Source organism: Mauremys mutica, chromosome 2, assembly GCF_020497125.1.
Source record: "Mauremys mutica isolate MM-2020 ecotype Southern chromosome 2, ASM2049712v1, whole genome shotgun sequence".
NCBI lineage: Eukaryota > Metazoa > Chordata > Testudines > Geoemydidae > Mauremys > Mauremys mutica.
In genome coordinates, this window is record NC_059073.1 from 154437661 (window position 1) to 154457204 (window position 19544).

The following is a 19544-nucleotide window of genomic DNA, read 5'->3' on the forward strand; positions in this document are numbered from 1 at the left end:
ATGGAGTGCGGAGCGGCGGACTTTTGTGGATGGGCTAGGACTGGGGCAGGGGAAAGGAGGCGTGGGTTGGCCACCATCCCGGTGCGGGTAGGGAGAAGGGCCCAGAGGGGTCTGGTGGACACGGCCTCCACCCACTCCTTTGTACAGCGGCGAGTAGTAAAGCCGCACTGGCTTATCCCTGGGGGACGGATGTGGGTTGACTGCATCCATGGGGATAGAAAATGTTGTCCCGTGGCCCAGGTACCCCTAGAGGTAGATGGGCGGTTTACCTGGAAGCGGGTGGGGGTAATTGAAGGGTTAGCGTACCACGTGGTGCTAGGGCAGGACTGGTGCTTTCCCCTGAAGGGAAAGGCGGCCGGGAGGAAGCAACCCAGGAGGAGGAGAAAAGGAACCCTAGAAAGGGAGAGCAAGGCCCCAGCGGAGGTGAATCAGGAGCAAAAGAAAGCCCCACAACCTCCGGGGGGAAGCGTAGGACAGCCTAGACAACAAAGCCAGGAGAACAAGCAAGAGGGTATGTCTGAGGAGCCCAGGGAGCTCCCCGGGCAGGACCACCTGGGGGAGGGAGCCCTTGGGGAGATAGGAGGCGTCCAGCAGGGCGAGGCGCAACAACACAGGGCAGAGGACCTGAACCAGAGGCAGGGGGCCGACTCGGGGCAGTAAGCTCTGAGTTATCACCCCCACTGGAGAAGAAAGGGGAGCCTCTGGTGTGGCCGGCCCAGCCGTGCGAATGGTGTGAGGACCTCTGGGTAAGCGTGGACCGGTGGGGGGCCTCACCCCCGACCGAATGTGCCTTTTGCGGCTGGGGAGTGCAAACACCCCAAGGGGTTGTTACAGGGGACCCCTCGGCTGGACAGGGGGCGCAACAACCGAATAAGATCCCGGGCCGTGGAAGGCGAGGCCGAGGGAGGCCAGGCCTGGCACCAGCTTAAGGGGGGAGGTATGTAGCAGGGTGCTGGTGCTCAAGCACCTAATTAGCCCCTGCTCAGCCAGCCTCAATCAGGGGAAATAGATTGGGGCTGGGGAAAAGGCTGGTGCCTGGCCTCAGGAACTGGCTGCACCTGTGGGCCTGCTCAGAGAAGAGCTATAAAGGCTGGCAGGCAGCCAGTGCAAAAGGGGGGATCAGCCAGGGAAGGGGTAGTCTCCAGAGGGAAGGGAGAAACCCTGTAAAGAGGAGACCAAAGCCTTGTACACTTTGTATATGGTGTTGCTGGTGGTGGGTACTAGTTGTAAATAAAGGAAACCACGGGTGCTGCAAAAGAGAAGCCTGAAGGTGCTTTATTGAAGGAGCCCAGAACAGCAGGGAGGCAGGCCAGGAAGGGACCCGGTTACAGGCATCAACAGGGTATATACCGTCTTGTTCAGATATTATCACACCACTGAAAAACATAAATAAAGAGGAAAACTGCTGCAAGTGCAAAGGGGAGCAGAAGGGATGGTAACTTATGCAGAGAGTTTAGAGAAAGAATGTAGCAGATATCAGGAGTTTTTCCATGGTGAGCGGGAGAGAATTCATACAGCTAAACACTCCTCAGAGCTGTGAAGATCCCTGCTATTTTCACTCCTCTCTCTGGCCAAAACATTTCTTAATTGAAAAAAGCTAGATCCCCCTCTGCTCCTGAGTTGACCAGAGGGGATGCTAAAGAGTGACACAGAGGCTCTTCATCCTTTTGTTTGAATGGGTGCACCCCGCCCACATATGCAATTCACAATCCCTGCTAGCTGAGAAACAAATTACTGAGCCATAAGCCCAAACTCTGAACTGCACTGTGGCCATGCATTGTGCCATCTCTACTGGAGTGGCAGACCAGCCCCATGACAGTACTTTTGAAACTAAACAGAAAAATGTTTTTCCCAGTGTTTATCAGTGAAGAAATGACATGGAAATGCCTAAGAATATAGTCCTACGTAAACAAATTAAGACTCAGAAATTGAAAGCTTGGACACCAGAGGGCACTGCGACGGAAGTGGATGCTGGTTGCTTGAGCAGCCAATGGGGAATCTCCAAATATTGTCCCCTAAAACTCACCATCCAACCCAGAGAAATATTTCTTCCAACTATGGAAGCCCCCAAGACGCCCTTTAGTTCTGCATCTTCCTCTCTGAATCAAAAACACAGGAAAAAAACAAAACAAAAACAGAAGAGATCTGCCTCCCCACTTCTACAAACAGAAAGAGAGATTGGGTAGGCCTCTCAGTTTCTAGATGCTTTAATTCTAAAGCGAAAGGTGTTGCTATACTAATACATAAAAAGTTGAATGTTAATATTTTGATCACTGGGTCTGACAATGAGGGTGGATTTACTGTCCTTAAGAGTGAAATTGGCTGTTTTATAATCATCTTTTGCAAACTCTACAGGCCAAACCTGGATGATCCCAATTTTTTTCATAAATGTTTTATGAGTATAAATGCCATGGGGCCACCATAGTATTATTATAGCTGGAGATTTTAACAAAATTCTAGATCCAATTCTTGATAAATATTCTCCATTTCCATATAAAAAAACATACATGGCTGATTTAGGATGACAACATGTGTGGAGATTGGGTATTCCTACAGACAGTGCCTATAGGTTTAGGGTGTTTTTTGTTTTGTTTTGTTTCCTGCAGCTCATTCAACACATGTAAGATTGGACTATTTCTGACTTTCACAAAACTTGACCAATTCTGTCACTGATTGTGGCACTGGTACTATTACTGTATCTGACCATGTCCTTTAGGTCCCCATGGTATGTACCCCTCCCCACAACTAAAATATGGAGATTAAACACATCTCTGCTGTTTGATACATCATTTGCTCACTGTATCCAGCAGGAGTTAGAATTTTTTAAATACAAATGCCCCACTGATTCATCAGCTGCCACACTTTGGGAAGCCTTTAAAACACTTCATTAGAGGCCACATCATCTCTTATGCCTTCTTTAAAAAGAAATTAAGTTAACATTCAATTGATGCCCTTTCAAAGAAAATTAAGGCCTTGGAAGTAGACTGCATCTGCCTCCTTCCCAGAGCAACTCAGAACTCTCATTCATCTAAAATACGAAATGAACAAATTTCTGTCCCAAAAGGCTGAGTTTGCTTTCTTCTGTTTGAAGCAAAACTGCTGGGAACCTGGCAAGAAAGGTAATAAACTATTGGCATATAGATTTAAGCAGAAGGCTAACAGAAATAAAATGGCTATTATTCATGATAGTAGCAATAAATTATATAAAACACAGTCAGATATTAATGAAGAATTTAAACAGTTTTATTCAAAACTATATTTAGCTGAAGACAGAATCAGCAAAGATGCCCTAGATGGCTTTTCTAGTGTATTGTCTCTTCCACGGATCTCTAACTTTTAGCTGCTCCTCTAGAAATAACTGAATTAATGCCAGCTATAAAAAAAATGAAGGTTGCAAAGATTCCTGGTGCCGTTGGGTTCCCAACTGAATTTTACAAAAAAGTGTGTAACTTTAACACTCAGATTATTTAACATGTGCAATAAGGCCAAGAATGAGCAAACTCTCCTGCCTACTCTAAGAGATGTTGTAATTTCAGATATTTCTAAACCTGGGAAAGACCTTGGTCTACGTAGCAATCACAGGCCAATATCTTTAATAAATTGTGATGCTAAGATTTCAGTCAAAGCTCTTGCTATGCGATTGGATGAAGTTCTCTCACACGTTATACACATAAATCAGGTAGGCTTCCTTCATAACAGACATGGCTCAGATAATTTGTGTCATCTGATTGATGTTATTGCTGCTTTAAGGGATACTAAGGTACCCTTAGCTCTTGTTTATTTTGATGCCAAAAAAGATCTTTAACCACATAGCCTGTGACTATCTTTTTCATGTGTTAGCAAAATTTGGATTTGGTAACTAATTTATTGCTTGGATTAAACTTTTGTACTCTAACCCGACTTCTAGGGAAGTGACCAAAAGTATTATTTCTACCCCATTTCTGTTATCGAGAGGAACGAGGCAGGGCTGCCCCCTTTGTCCTCTTCTGTTTGATTTAACTCTAGAAATTGTAGCCATTGCTATCTGAGCAAATCAGTATATTTATGATATCAGAGTGGGGGATAACAGAGTATAACATTATTCTCTATGTGGATGATGCTCTTGTATTTGTATCTAAGCCCAAAGTTACCATTCCTAACCTTCTAACCACCGTTAAAAAGTTTGAAGACCTCTCAGGATGTAAAATTAATTGGAGTAAATCAGAAATCTTAGACATTAACAACTATGTCCACAAAGGCCTTTTCTTAAATCAGAACTGTTAATGGCAGTCGTTTTACATAAAATATTTAGGAATACTGATTATACAAATACAAAATATTCAAGACATTCCTAAGATATAGAGAGAACCAACAATTGCCCAAGTACCTAACAATTTGGGGAGATGGGACTCCTTAACCCCTCAGATTGTGGGGTAAAATTAGTATACTGAAAATGAATGTCCTTCCCAGAATTTGTATCTTCTGAGGGATCTCCTCAGTTCTATTCCTCAAACTTATTTTAAGAAATTCAATAATATTTTCAGAATGTTCCTTTAGGGTTTAGGTAAGAAAACAAAACTGGTTCTGAACAGGTCCCCCTATCTCTGGGAGAGTTTGGCTTTCCCAACTTTGAAAATTATGAGCTCTCCTTTTTGTTAAGCCAGGCATCTTTGGGGCTGTTAGATATGGCTGCACAGAGTGTTCAGTCTTCTATGATTCTATGATTGTATGAGAATTGGTCAATCCTCTCCCCATTTCAGACACTGTGTGATTGAATTAGTATGGATTTGAAGACTCCAGAGTTTCCACAATAACAGCTGTGAAGCAAGCTTAGTCAAACTTGGCTAGAAAGTTCTTCTTCCATGCATTATTCCATAAAGAAGCAGTCCCATACCGCAATCTTATTTTTTAAATCAGTGGCAAAACCTTGACTGGGGTGGATTGGATGGTGTCAGGAATTATGACTGTTTTGCAGCTAATAGGCCAAGGATCAGCAATCTTTGGCACTCGGTGCATCAGGGAAATCCGCTGGTGGGCCAGGGCAGTTTGTTTACTTGCAGTGTCTGCAGGTTCAGCCAATCACAGCTCCCATGGGCTGCAGTTTGCCGTTCCAGGCCAATGGGGGCTGCGGGAAGCAGCGTGGGCTGAAGCCACGATTGGTCTGCGTGCCAAAGGTTGCCGATCCCTGTAATAGGCAATGAAAAATTTATACTATTTGTAGATTTTCAGCAACAATTTGGCTTGCCCTACCCCTGAGCATGGAAACATCTCCCATTAAAGCATTTACTAATAAATGTGTTTGGACTGGATGCATTGGGAGCTCCAGAAAATCCAGAACTTTTATTACTTTGGAGGAAACTTCCTAGATTTACTTGGCCAGCAGTATCCTTTTTCAGTTTTCTGACCCAAAAAACTCTGCCAAAGATTGATAATTGGAGCATTGCTTGGAAGAGAGATTTGGATACACAACTATCTGTGACCCAATAGAATACAATTGTATCTAATGTTAAAAAAAAGCAAAAAAAAAAAGCAACTGTAGACCTGACTATCTCTTATTCACCGAAAAACATTTTTTTGAATATAGTGGTCCCCACATAGGCAAATGATAATGGGCCTCATAAATGCTGATTGATGTAGGAAATGTAACTCTCTTGGTACATTGGTGCGTACATTTTGGGAGTGCCCCTGTATCAAGAATTTCTGATATGAGGTAGGTCAAAAGACCAATTTGATATTGGATGCTAAGTTGGAGCCCTCTCCCTTAAGTTTCATTCTTGGGTATATTTCTGATACCTGGAGATTACCTGGTAACAAAGTGGTGTGGTTCCAATGTGGTTCCAATGGTTTGGTCACTAAAAAATTAGTCGTGAAAAAATTAAAAAGTTGATCTTCCCCTTGACTCCCTTTATTCTAACTCTCTTTATTTACTTGATGTATTATATTGAATCTAGCATTTTGGTATATTTGTTGTATTTGTAAATATTAATGAAAAAATATAAAATATATATTTTAAAAAGAAATTGGCAGCTATCACTTTAGGAATATTACCAATGCAAACATTGTCTCTTTGATAATTTTGTTTATTTTTATTTAATCACAATATCTCAGAGAACTTCTAAAAGTTCAGCTGCTGACATGAGCAGAACTGAGCAACAAATTAAAATATGCCTAAAGCAACAAATGGATTTTTATTTTATTTTTTGCTTCCATTTCTCTTGTGCCTGCCTGTAGTGTATAATGTGTCAATAGAGTCCTCAAATTGTGAATAATAAATAAATTAGTAGTGTACAAAGTGCTCCTGCTTTCACCTTCACCAGAACTAGTACCAGATCTCAGCTTCTTTGATATTTTTCCTATTCCTGCATTGCCTTTCTCAGGTAGGGAACAAAATATAATAAGTCAGAGATGAACAGGCACTTTGGAAAAAAAGAGGAATGTGATAATGGCCTTGAGTGCAGGATAGTCTGGATTCATAGTCTACAATTCCAAAGTGTAAAGAAAGATTGCTTAGAGGTGTGTGGAATATTCCACACTGAACCTCATACCCACTTGAGCAGAGTCCATTTGTATTTGCAAAGCATAGCCCATGTGTATAAAAGTTCAGTTATTATGAACTACGGTTATTTGCACAGCTGGGAACCTGAAACATCTCCCTCCCTCTCTAAGTTAGCCCCTTAGCAGCCAACCCTCTTACCCCAGCAAGCCTTGGGACCCAACTTCTGACTTTAGATCTTTTCAGGAAGGAAGGCTGCTGCTTTGTAAAGGATTCAAGGGCCTTACTGGAATGTACAGAGTATATTTTGTTATGGAACAAGTATAGATAGGTCATTGAACATGAACCATCTAGCCTATTTACAAAGGCTGGCTCACTTCTGGCCCTCGTGAACCAATCTGTAACTACTTCTGTTCCTATATATCTGCCTTCTTACTTATCTGCCTCTGTCTCTTTTCCTTTATCAGAAGAAATTCTCTCTGTTATTTCCCCCATAACCCTTAAAGGGATCACTAGCATCTTTCTTTGTACGCCACTGTCTTTAGCCTTCTACATTTGTGGGATTTGTTGTTTGATGTTAAGTTTTCCCACTTATAAGTTACACAGTCCATAATTTCCCTCCCAGTGCCTTCTCCAACTTCTCTTCTTCCCTCAGAAAAGTCACCAAATGTAAATATAAAAAGCATAGGACAAAAAGTCATGGAGCAAATGTCTGGCTGAACTTTTATACATTTATTCACTTTATTTATATTTAGTCACTAGACCGAGATGTTGGACACCAGCTCTGCTACTATCACTGACCTGCTGGGTGAGCTTGAGCAAGTCACTTCACCTTCCTGTGCTCAGTTTCCCCATATGGGGTAATGATACTGACCTCCTTTGTAAAGCACTTTGAGATCCACTGTGGAAAAACACTATATAACAGCTAGGTATTACCTTTATCAAGGTTTTCCCCCATAGTAATAATGAACATTATAATATATGAACATACTGATACCCCGGGACCCTCTATTCCATCACCACAACACATACCTACAACCTCCTTTGCTTGTATTAATACCTGTAAACCTCCACTGGGAGAAAACAATATTTATTTTTTGTACACATGGCTCTAATTTTGCTTAATATTATAGAGATCTTAGACACATTCCAGCTAGGGTTTTATCTAGTTATTCCATACCATAGGTACTTTTAGAAAGATATAAAGTACCCAAATGATCATGATCAAGGGCATTTCTAAATTAGAGACCTTGCCTCTAACTGCTTTTGTGTTAAAACCATGCCTCTTGATGGTTGCTATCTTTTTTTAAAATACTTAAAAATGAAAAACTGTTAAAAATGTTGTTGCATTCCATTCTTCCAACTCTTTGGTGTTTATGAATGTATTTTATACAGTATAAAAATGTCAGCTTCTCATTTGCGGGGGTGCGGGTTAAACTTCATTCTTTCAAGATTTCTTCACTCTAGCGTTACATCTGCCAACTTCGTCCATGACTTTTTTATTTCATCTTCTCTCAACCTTGCCTGTTTTTTTTTTCTTTTGACATCTTTGTGCTTTTTCAGTTTGGATTTTCATCTTCACAATAGATTTTCCCCTGTCTGCAGTTATCTGCTGCCTTATTTCATATCAGACCTCATGTTTCATGTTCTTTCCTTCACAGTTTTGCCAATAAGCTTCCATGCTTAAATTCTTTCATCATTGCTAGGTTGCTACTCATGGTTTTTTTGTGTGACTTTAAACCCTTTCTGCTCAGGATGGCTCACTTTTTGCTCTTGTATTAGGTCTGTGATTTTTTTTTTCCTTAACAGACTGCATTTTTGTCACTGCTGCTTTAGCTGCATGCATCGGATCGCTCACTCTAGGTTAGATTTATGTCAGGGAAAAAAGGAGGAGGTTATGCTTTCCTGCCCAGATTTAAAGACTGGACCTCTTTTGGATGTCATCCCAGGCAGATTTACATGAGCAAATACTGTAGGAACTTCTTATTCTGTCTAAATTTACACAGAGTAACTGAGTTAATATGTTAGGGCCTGTAGACACCATCACAACAGAATAATAACAAATCACAAATAGAAGTAAAGGGCCATCATCGCTATTCTTAATATCACTTGCTACTACATTTTTGATTAGCTGTAGAAGATCTGAGGATAACTTGTATTGGGATGAGCATCATGACTGATGCAACTGTTGATGCTCAGTTGATGGACATGGTGTTACTTGTCACCAAAATGGAATTGCACTACAAGCTTTAGTCCTTAAATGTATTCTTGATATTTTTACTTTATTATATTGTCTAGATAACTTTGTGGCGGTGTTTTCTCAACCCATTTTTTTTACAACTTGAAATCAAACTCTCCCTAGGATTGATCATTCTATTCTAAAATTGTTTTGTCTTTGTGTATATAACACTACATCCTGAGATGTGCTGAGTACCTGCAACTCCCATTGACTTCATTGCAATTCCAGGAGCCCAATGCCAGTCAGGATTTGGAACTTTTTTAAAAGTCATGTTGCAAATTAAAATACTTGCCTACATTTTGATTATGCTGTTTCATCAGAAGAAAATTCTGGCTGATAGAATGCAATTCAGCTGGATTTTTAAGGCCTGATATTGCATTCTGGAAGATATAAGTTCTTAAAATGTCAAATTTGTTGGCTCTTCTGTATGATGATCCTCCTTCACATATTGCAAATCTAGCTCTGGAGTGGCTTGCAGATTTACACTACAAAACACATGGGGTGAAATCCTGGCCTCATTGAAGTCAATGGAAATTTCATATATTAAGTAAAACATTATTGTATAACTTTGTAATTTTGGGTATGAAAATTACTAAGGATCTTGTTCTTTGTGTCAAGGTCAGAAGAAGTTAACTTGAATTATCCCAGATATGGGCTGAGTTATTAGATCAACAATAACAATGTGTGAAGTCCTGTCCCCACTGAAGTCAATGGCAATTTTGGGAACTGAAGTCAATAGGAACTCAGTCCATATCTCTGTTTTTGCTCCTTTAAAGCATACCTTCTTTACATCCTTTACCAATCCATTTTGTCTGATCATTGTGTCCCTTCCCTATGGCATACTTGCACTGGACAGCCACACCATATTTACATAATTACATACATCATACCCTAATTCCTTTCTTATGTTCACCCAAGTAAGCCCTAATGAACCTGCTTTGAGGAAAGAAAAAAAAACCCAAAACCCCCCACTGCTTTCACCAATCTGTTGGCAAGGGAAAAAATCCTTCCCCTTCCCCCCCACCTCCTCCCCGCCCCAAGAAAGGAGCAACTAGTGCAATGCCCACAGCAGAACCTGACCAAACCTGGTATTTTACCACTTTCATGGGTGGTAGGATGGGTGCTGTTCCACTGGTCTAGGTAAAAGAGGGCTTTTTCTGCACCAGCATGGATCTATACAGTCCCCCCTCTCTTATGGTCACCTCTGGATGACGGGCCAGAAACTCCATGCTGCCCTGGTCTGCTGCTGCTGTCCAAAGTCACTCCTTTGCTTTCTAGTCCTTAAAGGGGGCACACTTCTTTTCCAACAAGACAGACAACAGCCCCCACTGTTTAATGAGTGGTAAGGTCAATATTATGGTCTTTTGTAGCCAATGCAGTATCAGGATAGCCCGTCGCCCCATCCATATGCTAGAATAAAAGAACTGAGATTGTTTGCGAAAAACATTTTATTAAATGTAAAATGTCATATATGTATCAAAGAACAAGCTCTTCCAACCTCTTGTCAAATAAGTCTTATGAATCTTCCAATTCTTTTAAAATTAAATTGGCAGAGGGCTGTTGTCATGGGATCTCACCCCCACTTTGAGCTTGTGGGTTCAAAGATGGGGACCCGCAGGTATTCTCCCCCCACCCTAACCCTTAGGGTAGGATTCCTTCTCGCTGCCACCAGTCAGGTTAAAGTGTCTGACACACTGCCTGTCCCCCAAGCTTCCCCTGGGGAACCCAGATTCAAACCCCTTGAATCTCTACACACAGGGAAGCAGCCCACTTCCCCCCTCCCTCTCCTGCTCTCTCTCTGCTTGGAGACAACCCTTGTCTCCACCGAGTGGTGCCTAGCTTCCTTCCCCTGAATCCACAGGTAAGGAACTTAACCAAGTCCTGAACTTAAAAGAGTTTATTAAAAGAATAAAAGAAAGAAGAGAAAAAATACACAATCTCTATGAATCCAAGATAGACATTCATAGGGTCTAATCTTAGTAATCCCTGGAGAAATTTCTCCCTTTTCCTCAGTACAACAATACAGGCAAAGTTACGAATAATCAATGCAAACACACAGAATTGCAGACACAGGATTCTTATATGCAATTACCCAGTTCTTCTAATACTCACTAGCTTGAATAGAAGAAATTAGTTCAGAAAGATGAGCAGACTTGATTAAACATCTGGACTGGTGTAGGTCCAGACGGCTAAGAACTCAGAACAAAGAACACAGAGAGCCAAGTTCCCGCTCTCTGGGATTTTCAAATTCTCTTCCCTGATTGGTCCTTTGGTCAGGTGTTTCACCAGGTCTGTGTTAACCCTTTACAGGTAGACCTTAACCCTTAACTAACTACTTATGACAGCTGTAAAACCTGTGAATCTGTGAACTTGCTGATCCTCTTTCCATGCCATAGTCTGTGAATAGAATCTGTAGGTCAGTACTCACCCTGCTCTGGGGAAGAGGTCTTTGAATATAATAAATGTAATCTGAATCCCAGTGACATCTAATTTGATCTTTTCAATCAAGTGACACAATTGTATCTCAAAATGAGGGGAGCTGCAAAATAAGGTGGAAATAGCATGGACTTCAATGGTGAAACATTGACTATTAGTCGAGGGATCTTGATTTTCTTTATAAAATGTCATAGCTGCAGAGTCTCAGTAAGGCTACTTCCCAGACAATGCATGGAAAAACTAAAATTGTATCAGCTTATTTGGAGATGTCTTAAATATGTGTGTATTGCATACACTTTTAGGTGTATTTTGGAATAAGTTCTGTGTCAAAATCAAAAGCAGCTGAACAGATTTGCTGTATTTCTTGTGTAGTATTTCTGTTGGGGTTTTCTTGCAGACTATTTGACACCCTTTTAATTATTGCTGAGGGGTTTTCATTTATTTTATTTTAAATGTGCAATACCCTAGCACCTCAATAACGGAGGGGAGAGATTGTAATATTATAAATATTATCTCCACATTCTCAAGCTGTTTTGTAGGAACATGCTATCAGTGGGTGTTAATGATTTAAAAGAATGATCTATTTGTGTTATTATACATGGGGCCTGATCATGGATTTGTGAGCAACAAAGCAGGCAGGCAGCATACCACCGAAAGAGTGAGAGGAAGTCTGCTGGGCACCTTGATCATTAAGTGCAGAAGGAGACTGAAGAGGCAGTTTTATATATTGCAACCAGTAGATATGAGGGAGACAACGTTACATGTATTTAGCTAAGTCATCCAAGAAAGCACCAATAAGCACAGTGAATAGGCCACTGGACTGGGACTTGGGAAACACATTCAGTTCCTGTCTCAGCCACAGACTTGCTGTGTGACCTTGGGTACATCAATTAATCTGCCCTTTGCCTCAATTCCCCACATGTAAAAATGGGATAATATCTAACCTCACAGGGTGTTGAGAACGAAATCCATTAATGATTGCCAAGCACTCCAGTGCCATGGTGATGGAGGTCACATAAGTAGATTGATCTTGCGGCAGGCATTGGGTGAAATGTTAGGATAGAGAGACAGATTAGATCAATGTTTAAAATGTTGGCACAAAGAGCTTGATAGAGAAAGGGCTGGCATATTGAATCCAAACCAAGTAAATAGTACCTACCCAACCTAGCCATACTCATGACCCCTCTCCACCATGGAAAACAACCAGCCATGTGGGCTGGAACATGCCATTCTGTCTATACTCCTGCACCTGTATCCGTTTTTTCAGTGACATCTACCTAGTTCTCTTGGTGTGCCCCTTTCCCAAAGCATTGTTAGCAGAGTCTTGAAGCATCACTAAGCCAACCTAACTGTTAAGACCCTTTAACAGGACTCTTGGCAATGTGTATGTGCTTTCCTGCTTCAATTTCCTCCACTCCTCAGGAAAATTTATACTTTCCTCAGTTCATCCCAGTTGGATGGACTTCAGCACACACCATAATCTTGGTCGGTTGTTCTTTCTTAGCATTCTTCAGCACTCATTGGGCTTCAGAAACCATATAATGATTGTTTGCTTCAGTATGTCCTGTATACAGGAGCTCAACACCTAAACAAAAATATTCCAATCAGAAAGAGTCAGGCAGTGAACAGACTTTAATAGTGATGTGAAAGCCACTTCCAAAAAGAACTGCCCCAACACACATGTGTGCAAGATCTTCCTGCCTGTAGAGTTGGTTAAACAAAGCTTGTGAGGATATCTATGTAAAAGTATCATCTGGTGACTCACATTAATATTACAAAATCATCCCACTGTTTTCTCCTCCCTGCCCTTAATCACTCCACTCTTACAGAGATACATCTGCACGGTCATATGTATCCACCTAATTGCATCACACATACATGATGACCCATCTCCTTGGCTCTACCAGTAATACCAGACTCATCAGCTCACTTACAAGTTTCTCTTGAAAACATCACAACACTCCCTGAACTGATCTTTATGGCCACTGTCCTCCTCTTTCATATTGCTCCTCAGGATTCATCTCTGCTCACAATGCCGTTAAGAAATCAACCAGTTAAGGATGGATTTGGTAATGTTGATGGGGATAATTGACTCTGATTCATAATTACTAAAAATACTTCTGTAGATGTATATAAAAATGTATCAACTCCCTCTTCCACTTGACTTCTTAGATTGCACGCTGTTTGGAATAGGAACAGTGTTTTCTTATGTGTTTGCACAACACCTAGCACAATGGGGTCCTGATCCTAATGAAGGCCTCTGGGTGCTACTATCACATAAATGTAAAATTAAAATAATCACTATTGTTATTAACTGCAGTGCATGCCAGCTGGACCTGAGTAACTTCTAAATAATGAAATTCAACATGAACTTCCTCTCTCCCCTCTTCTGTTCTGCTATGACTCGAATCCATTTGCTCGTTCCCTCAAGTTTAGCTTAGTGTTTCCTTCTAACTTCCCATGCCTGCTACCCTAGCGCACACCGTCAACTCTCACCTCCACCTTGAACTTCCCACAGCTGGTGCTTTCTGGCCACCATCTTCTCCTCACTCAGATCTCTCCTGATAACTCGCTTCTGCTGTGAAGCCTATAAGAAACACAGTCGGTTAAACTGAAGGGCTTTATTCTCATTTATTCTAAAGACCTTTTACTCAACTGCGGTAGTGGAAAATGGGACTTTAAGTGGACATAAGTTATACTTACACCCCCTTTCAGGTCCCTTTACACTACCCAGATGGTACAAAGCATCCTTAAGTGAGAATGAGGCCCGAGTCACCAAGAAGCATATGTGAACTAGCAAAGCTGCCACATGCTATTTATGTAACCCTGCCTAATCCCACCCCACTCCCTCCTATTGTTTTCCTCTGCCACACACCTTTGTCCTGCCGTTTTTAAATTGTAGAATGTAAGCCCTTTGAGGCAGAGACTGTCTGTTGAGGTATAGAATCATAGAATTTAATATCAGGGTTGGAAGGGACCTCAGGAGGTCATCTAGTCCAACTCCCTGCTCAAAGCAGGACCTAATCCCTAACTATATCATCCCAGCCAGGGCTTTGTCAAGCCTGACCTTAAAAACCTCTAAGGAAGGAATGTGTCTCTCACATCCTTGGGCATGACAGAAATAATAAATAATCATAATTATTCTTCATTAAGCCATGATGTCCTGCTTTTTGTGGTTATAGATAACACAGCCAGTATCCTGACCAGACGAAGGAGATTCAGTCGAACAACTCAAGATGTCTACTACCTCCCGATTTTGATTTCTGATAGTGGAATCCCTTCTCTCAGCAGCAGCAGCACCCTTACGATCAGAGTCTGTGCATGTGAGAGAGATGGGCGCGTTCGGACCTGCCATGCTGAAGCTTTCCTTTCCTCAGCTGGTTTGAGCACAGGAGCCTTAATTGCAATTCTGCTCTGTGTCATCATTCTTCTGGGTAAGCCACTCTCTTAGTTAAATACTGATATCCTTTCATTAGCCTTCAGAATGTGGCAGTAGCTGCTTTTAATACAATGTGTTTCTGAACCAGGGATTAGTTGTGAAAAGAGGTAATTAGACATATAAAGCTGTGGTTTTTATATATTGGTTTGCTAAAATTAATAGGAAAAATGCCTTTAAAGCCTACTGATGAAAAACTGTCATCCCATAGAAAACATTTTCCAGAGGTCAGAGTAATTAGCATTGCAGAGCTTCCCAGGTAATTTGGAAAGATTTCAGAAAGCCATTGACTCAAGGATCATCTCTAGACCAGCTGGAAAAATGAAAAGAAGAGAGACAAGGAAAAGATTTTTGAATTGCATTACTCTGTAAGAAGCACTATTAATACTGTACAAAAGCCACTTTCTAATTACCTCTGTGGGATGAGCTGATATTAATGCACAACATAATCAAGAGGGGCAGGGGACATATTAAACGATAAAATGATTCCATTAGACAAATGTCCTTGGATATGAATTTTCTCTATTTGCCCAGACCAGTTTTAATTTTCCATTACTTAATATTCTCATTTGGCAGAGATACAACTTGCTGTACATAAACATCAGTGTACTATCCATGTGTTTTTATGCATTCTAACAGAGAATGTTTGAAAAAATGGGATTTGTCTTGTGACCCACATACATTTCTTAAATCATTGAATTTATCTTGAAAGCCTGTGCTCTTTCTACCGATTCCTTTCACCACAGCTTATATCAGCCATTTCCTGGGTTGTAGAGTATAACTTTAAAATGTACAGAAATGCACTTGAGTTATGTTATCAACATTACAGTCACAATATGTGCAAATACATGGACATGCAAATGCAAGAGTGTTTTGTTGTTGTTTTTTCCAAAAGGAAAAAACCAAAACCTTGAAGATTTTAATTTGATAGCTAATTGATTATTGTTTTTAGTAGGTACTGCTACAGCTGCACATCCAGATCCCTTATGCAGTGCTGAAAAATCTCATCTTTTGTATATTAGGTGAAGATTTTCAAAGCAGAAATTAGGCACCCAAATCTCGTTGATTATTAATAGGGGTTGGATACCCAACCGCCCTTTGTGTCATTGGAAATTTCCCTCTTAGTCATAATAGGCACTGCTTGTTATAGTCTGGCAGGCTGCTGTGCCAACATGAAACCTCATTGATTTAAGTGGGACTCCACATGTTTTCAGCATACTGTCTGCATGTGACAACTTGCAGACTCAGGGCCTTATTGACAATGGAGCCTGTTCTTCCATCAATGGGCTGTGCATGGGAGGTAAACCTTAGCTGTACTCATAAAACCTCTAGTTTATGGGTATTACATATTCTTCCAATGTTTTACATTATATGTGCCCAGTTTTATAACACACCGGAACACACAATGCAGGTTCAGACAATCTGAATGTTACAAGGGTCCATAATGGGAAGTGGAAATTTGAAACGTATGTCTTGAGTTGTGGAGCTGTTGAGGGGCATAGGGTGGAGTAGGGTTGTAACTAAAGCTGGGTATTAACAAAAGTGACCTTATGTTTACCAGGCCTGAGTAGCCACAATCTCTAGTGAAATCAGAGCAAGCTGCAGGTGTTCTGCACCTCTGAAAATCAGGATGCCCTTATTTGATTGCCTATAGTGGGTTTTAGTGGCTGAATTCTCAGCAGATGTAAATTGGCACAGTTCAATTAGACACCGGCTCCATTTCGGCTGCAAATCTGTTCTTGATGCCAAATTTTAGGCATCCAGGTTTGAAAATGTAGGACATGGTGTATACAAATATACAGCTGAGTTAATCATAACTCCATTGAAGCCCAACATAATATAGCAAGAATCCAAATAGCAGTCCACAAGTGTCTGATCTGTTTTTATTTGGTATATTGTATTTGTGTGACCCATGTAAGAGATATGCTACTTATTTCATATATAATGTCTGTAAACCTAACCTAATATTTGCAATTTTCTCTTTAGCGATTGTGGTCCTTTTCATTACATTAAGACGCAGCAAAAAGGAGCCCCTGATCATTTCCGAGGAGGATGTTCGGGAAAACGTTGTCACGTATGATGACGAGGGTGGTGGAGAGGAGGACACTGAAGCGTTTGACATCACAGCCCTGCGGAACCCATCAGCTGCCGAGGAGCTGAAGTATCGGAGGGATGTGCGTCCTGACGTGAAGCACGCACCTAGGCACCAGCCTTCTTCAAGCCTGAACAGTATAGATGTTCATGAATTTATTAAACAAAGATTGGCAGAGGCAGATCTCGATCCCAGTGTGCCTCCCTATGACTCCATACAAACATATGCGTATGAGGGTCATAGATCAGAAGCCGGATCTATCAGCTCTCTGGATTCAGTCACTACACACTCTGACCAGGATTATAATTACCTTGGTGACTGGGGACCAGAGTTTAAGAAGTTAGCTGAACTCTATGGAGAAATAGAATCAGAAAGAACAACTTAGTTACCATTCCTGGAACAAGAAGTGTTTTAGTTCCCAAACTGGAGAGAGAACCACAGCAGCAGTAACAAGAAACGAATACAGTACTTAGAACTGAGCAAGTTGTACACAGTTACTGTAGAAACAAGTGCCCTTTTCATATTTGAAACTGGGTTCTTCAACTGGAAGAAAATCAAATTTTGAAAAATACAGAAAAAAAAAGAAACAATTGTCCTTTGTGTATATTTTTTAATTGCTCAATAAAGTCTGTGATACCATATCCATAACAATACCTAAAATAAATGAAGCAATGACATTTTTATTGCAATATATTTAAACATACCAGAAAAACAGTAAGTCTATGGTGGTGCCTGTTTGTGAAGATAGTTCACTGGAGAGCTTATGCAGGCAGTTGTGACATTGCACTTCTAACTCTGCACTAGGCTTGGGATCCCAAACTGAGATAACCAATGGGGGTCATTACCGCTGTAATAAACACCAACAATCCATTCCTTTACAGAAGGGATACAATGGAATTATCCACGCAAATGGCCCTTTGGTGGTCCCCTATTAGTATTACATTGAATCTTATTGAAACATCAGGCTGCAGTGCAGGTATGTCATTTTATTGTGCCCTCCCCCAATCTATTCCTCGATAACAAACTAATGGAGATAGGGGGTAACTGGCTGCTGCACAGATATGCATGCAGCCCATATCACAAGACCCGCACTGTTATTGAGTGGTGTAGAAGCTGTTGCTTCCATTGTCTGTTTCTTTTTTTTTTTTAACCTTTCCACAAGGACCTTGTTCATCTAAATGGAATGGTATGGAATATTCTTTATGCAGTGAAGCAGATGAGGCATAGGCTTTCTCAATAAAAAGAACCGCGGCAGTACATTTTAACCTATGCAGTAGTTTGGGTCACTGTGCATCCTTAGGGGTCAGTGAATGAAACTAACTAGGCTTACATTCCTCTGTGTCCAGGGGCTCCAATGGTCTATTTGTGATGCAAGGGATCTCCTATGTCATGTTTATTTTGCATGTGTTACCAAAAGAAAAATAGACCTGCTGGTATGATGTTATCTGAATGTGGAAAACTGAGACAGCAAGGAGTTTAAGACAATGTTCCTGTGTTGTTGTTGTTTTTTTTAATGATAGTTAAATTTATTATTATTGCCCAAAATGCTGAAGGATCTTAGAAGTATCTCCCTTCAAGCACAGCAAGGTTTTTTACTAATTTAAAATCTGATGGGTACACAAGTCTATTAAAATCAATGGAGGTGGAAAAAAATTGTAATGTAGAAGTGCCATTACTGGGGTACATGTAAGTTGAGTAAATCAAGATATTCAGTTTCTAGTTGTTTACCATTGTGGAATTTGCTTTTTCAGCATTTTAACACTTAATCCAACCTCCCCCAGTTTTTTGATGGCTAGTGTTTTTAAAGTAAGTTTCTTCTGCTCTTCATCTTTCTCATGCTCAGATTATAAAAGGACCATGATCATGATTAGTGACCTTTAAGGTACAACCCAGTATTAGGAGCAGTGTGGAGCTGCATAGGCCCTGGGGGAGCTCATAAAGATGGAATTCCTTCCCAAGATAGGAGTGATGGAAGCACCCTAAAAGTGGGGGGCCACAGACACCCGAACTGTGGCCCCGCCCCCTATACCACGCTGCCCCTCTGCACCATCCTTGCACCACCCTTCTTCCCCAAGCCCCAGCCCTCACACTGCCCCTTCTGCCAAGACCCAGCCCGTGCACCGCCTCTTTCCCTGAGGCCTTGCTTCTGCACCACCACTTCCCACCCCGTTTGGGTGCTCCTGTCCCAAGCTCCCTATTGCACGGGGGAAGACTGGCTGCTGCTATGCTACTCTATACCAGTCCTGTTCTTCAGGTAGTTGTGGAAAGGTGGGAAAACCTTAATCCCACCTCCTCCCCACCCTTCCCTGAACCTTTGGGCTGATGTATGCCCTCCGGTGAGTAGAGATGGAAGCACTTCTAAACTGTCCCACCGAGCAAGGACCTCAGTTGTATACAGCCTTTACACAAGCCACATAAGGCAATTGGAAGGCTCCTTAGGACCCTCCTTCCCTACAACACACCTGAACAAGGGCCAGACACAGATTGGACCCTAATGATCAGCTCACACTTAACATTACTTTAGATGTCTTGAATTTTTTTTCCAGCCCCCCATGATATTATTGAAGAGTGCTTTCAGATTTACATGGCCTACTGGGCAAATGGGCAAGAGGCTCACACATTTTGAAAGAGAAGTGAAGAAGAGCTCTGTGTAAGTTTGAAAGCTTGTCTCTCTCACCAGCAGAAGTTGGCCCAAAAAAAGATATTACCTCACCCACCTTGACACTTTGAGAGAAACATTTAAAACTCCTTTAAGCTATTTGCTGCAGCACTTCTCACAAACTTTTATTAGGCACTTTCTCATCACCTCCTGCTTACAACAAGCAAAAAGGTTTTAAAAATATTGATGTGCTAAAATGAATTTGAACTC

At 41.3% G+C, this 19544-nt stretch overlaps 1 protein-coding gene across 20 annotated transcripts in view; it reads left to right on the forward strand.

The window, feature by feature from the left end:
• CDH18 (cadherin 18) overlaps positions 1–17314 on the forward strand; it is a 644661-nt gene extending 627347 nt beyond the window's left edge. For all 20 annotated transcript variants that reach the window (XM_045007543.1, XM_045007546.1, XM_045007537.1 and 17 more), the window contains 2 exons: positions 14330–14581; positions 16570–17314. In XM_045007543.1, the coding sequence (XP_044863478.1) occupies positions 14330–14581; positions 16570–17060 (743 nt within the window). In that variant the 3' untranslated portion in view covers positions 17061–17314. The remainder of the gene's footprint in view (positions 1–14329; positions 14582–16569) is intronic.
• The last annotated feature ends 2230 nt before the right edge of the window (positions 17315–19544 follow it).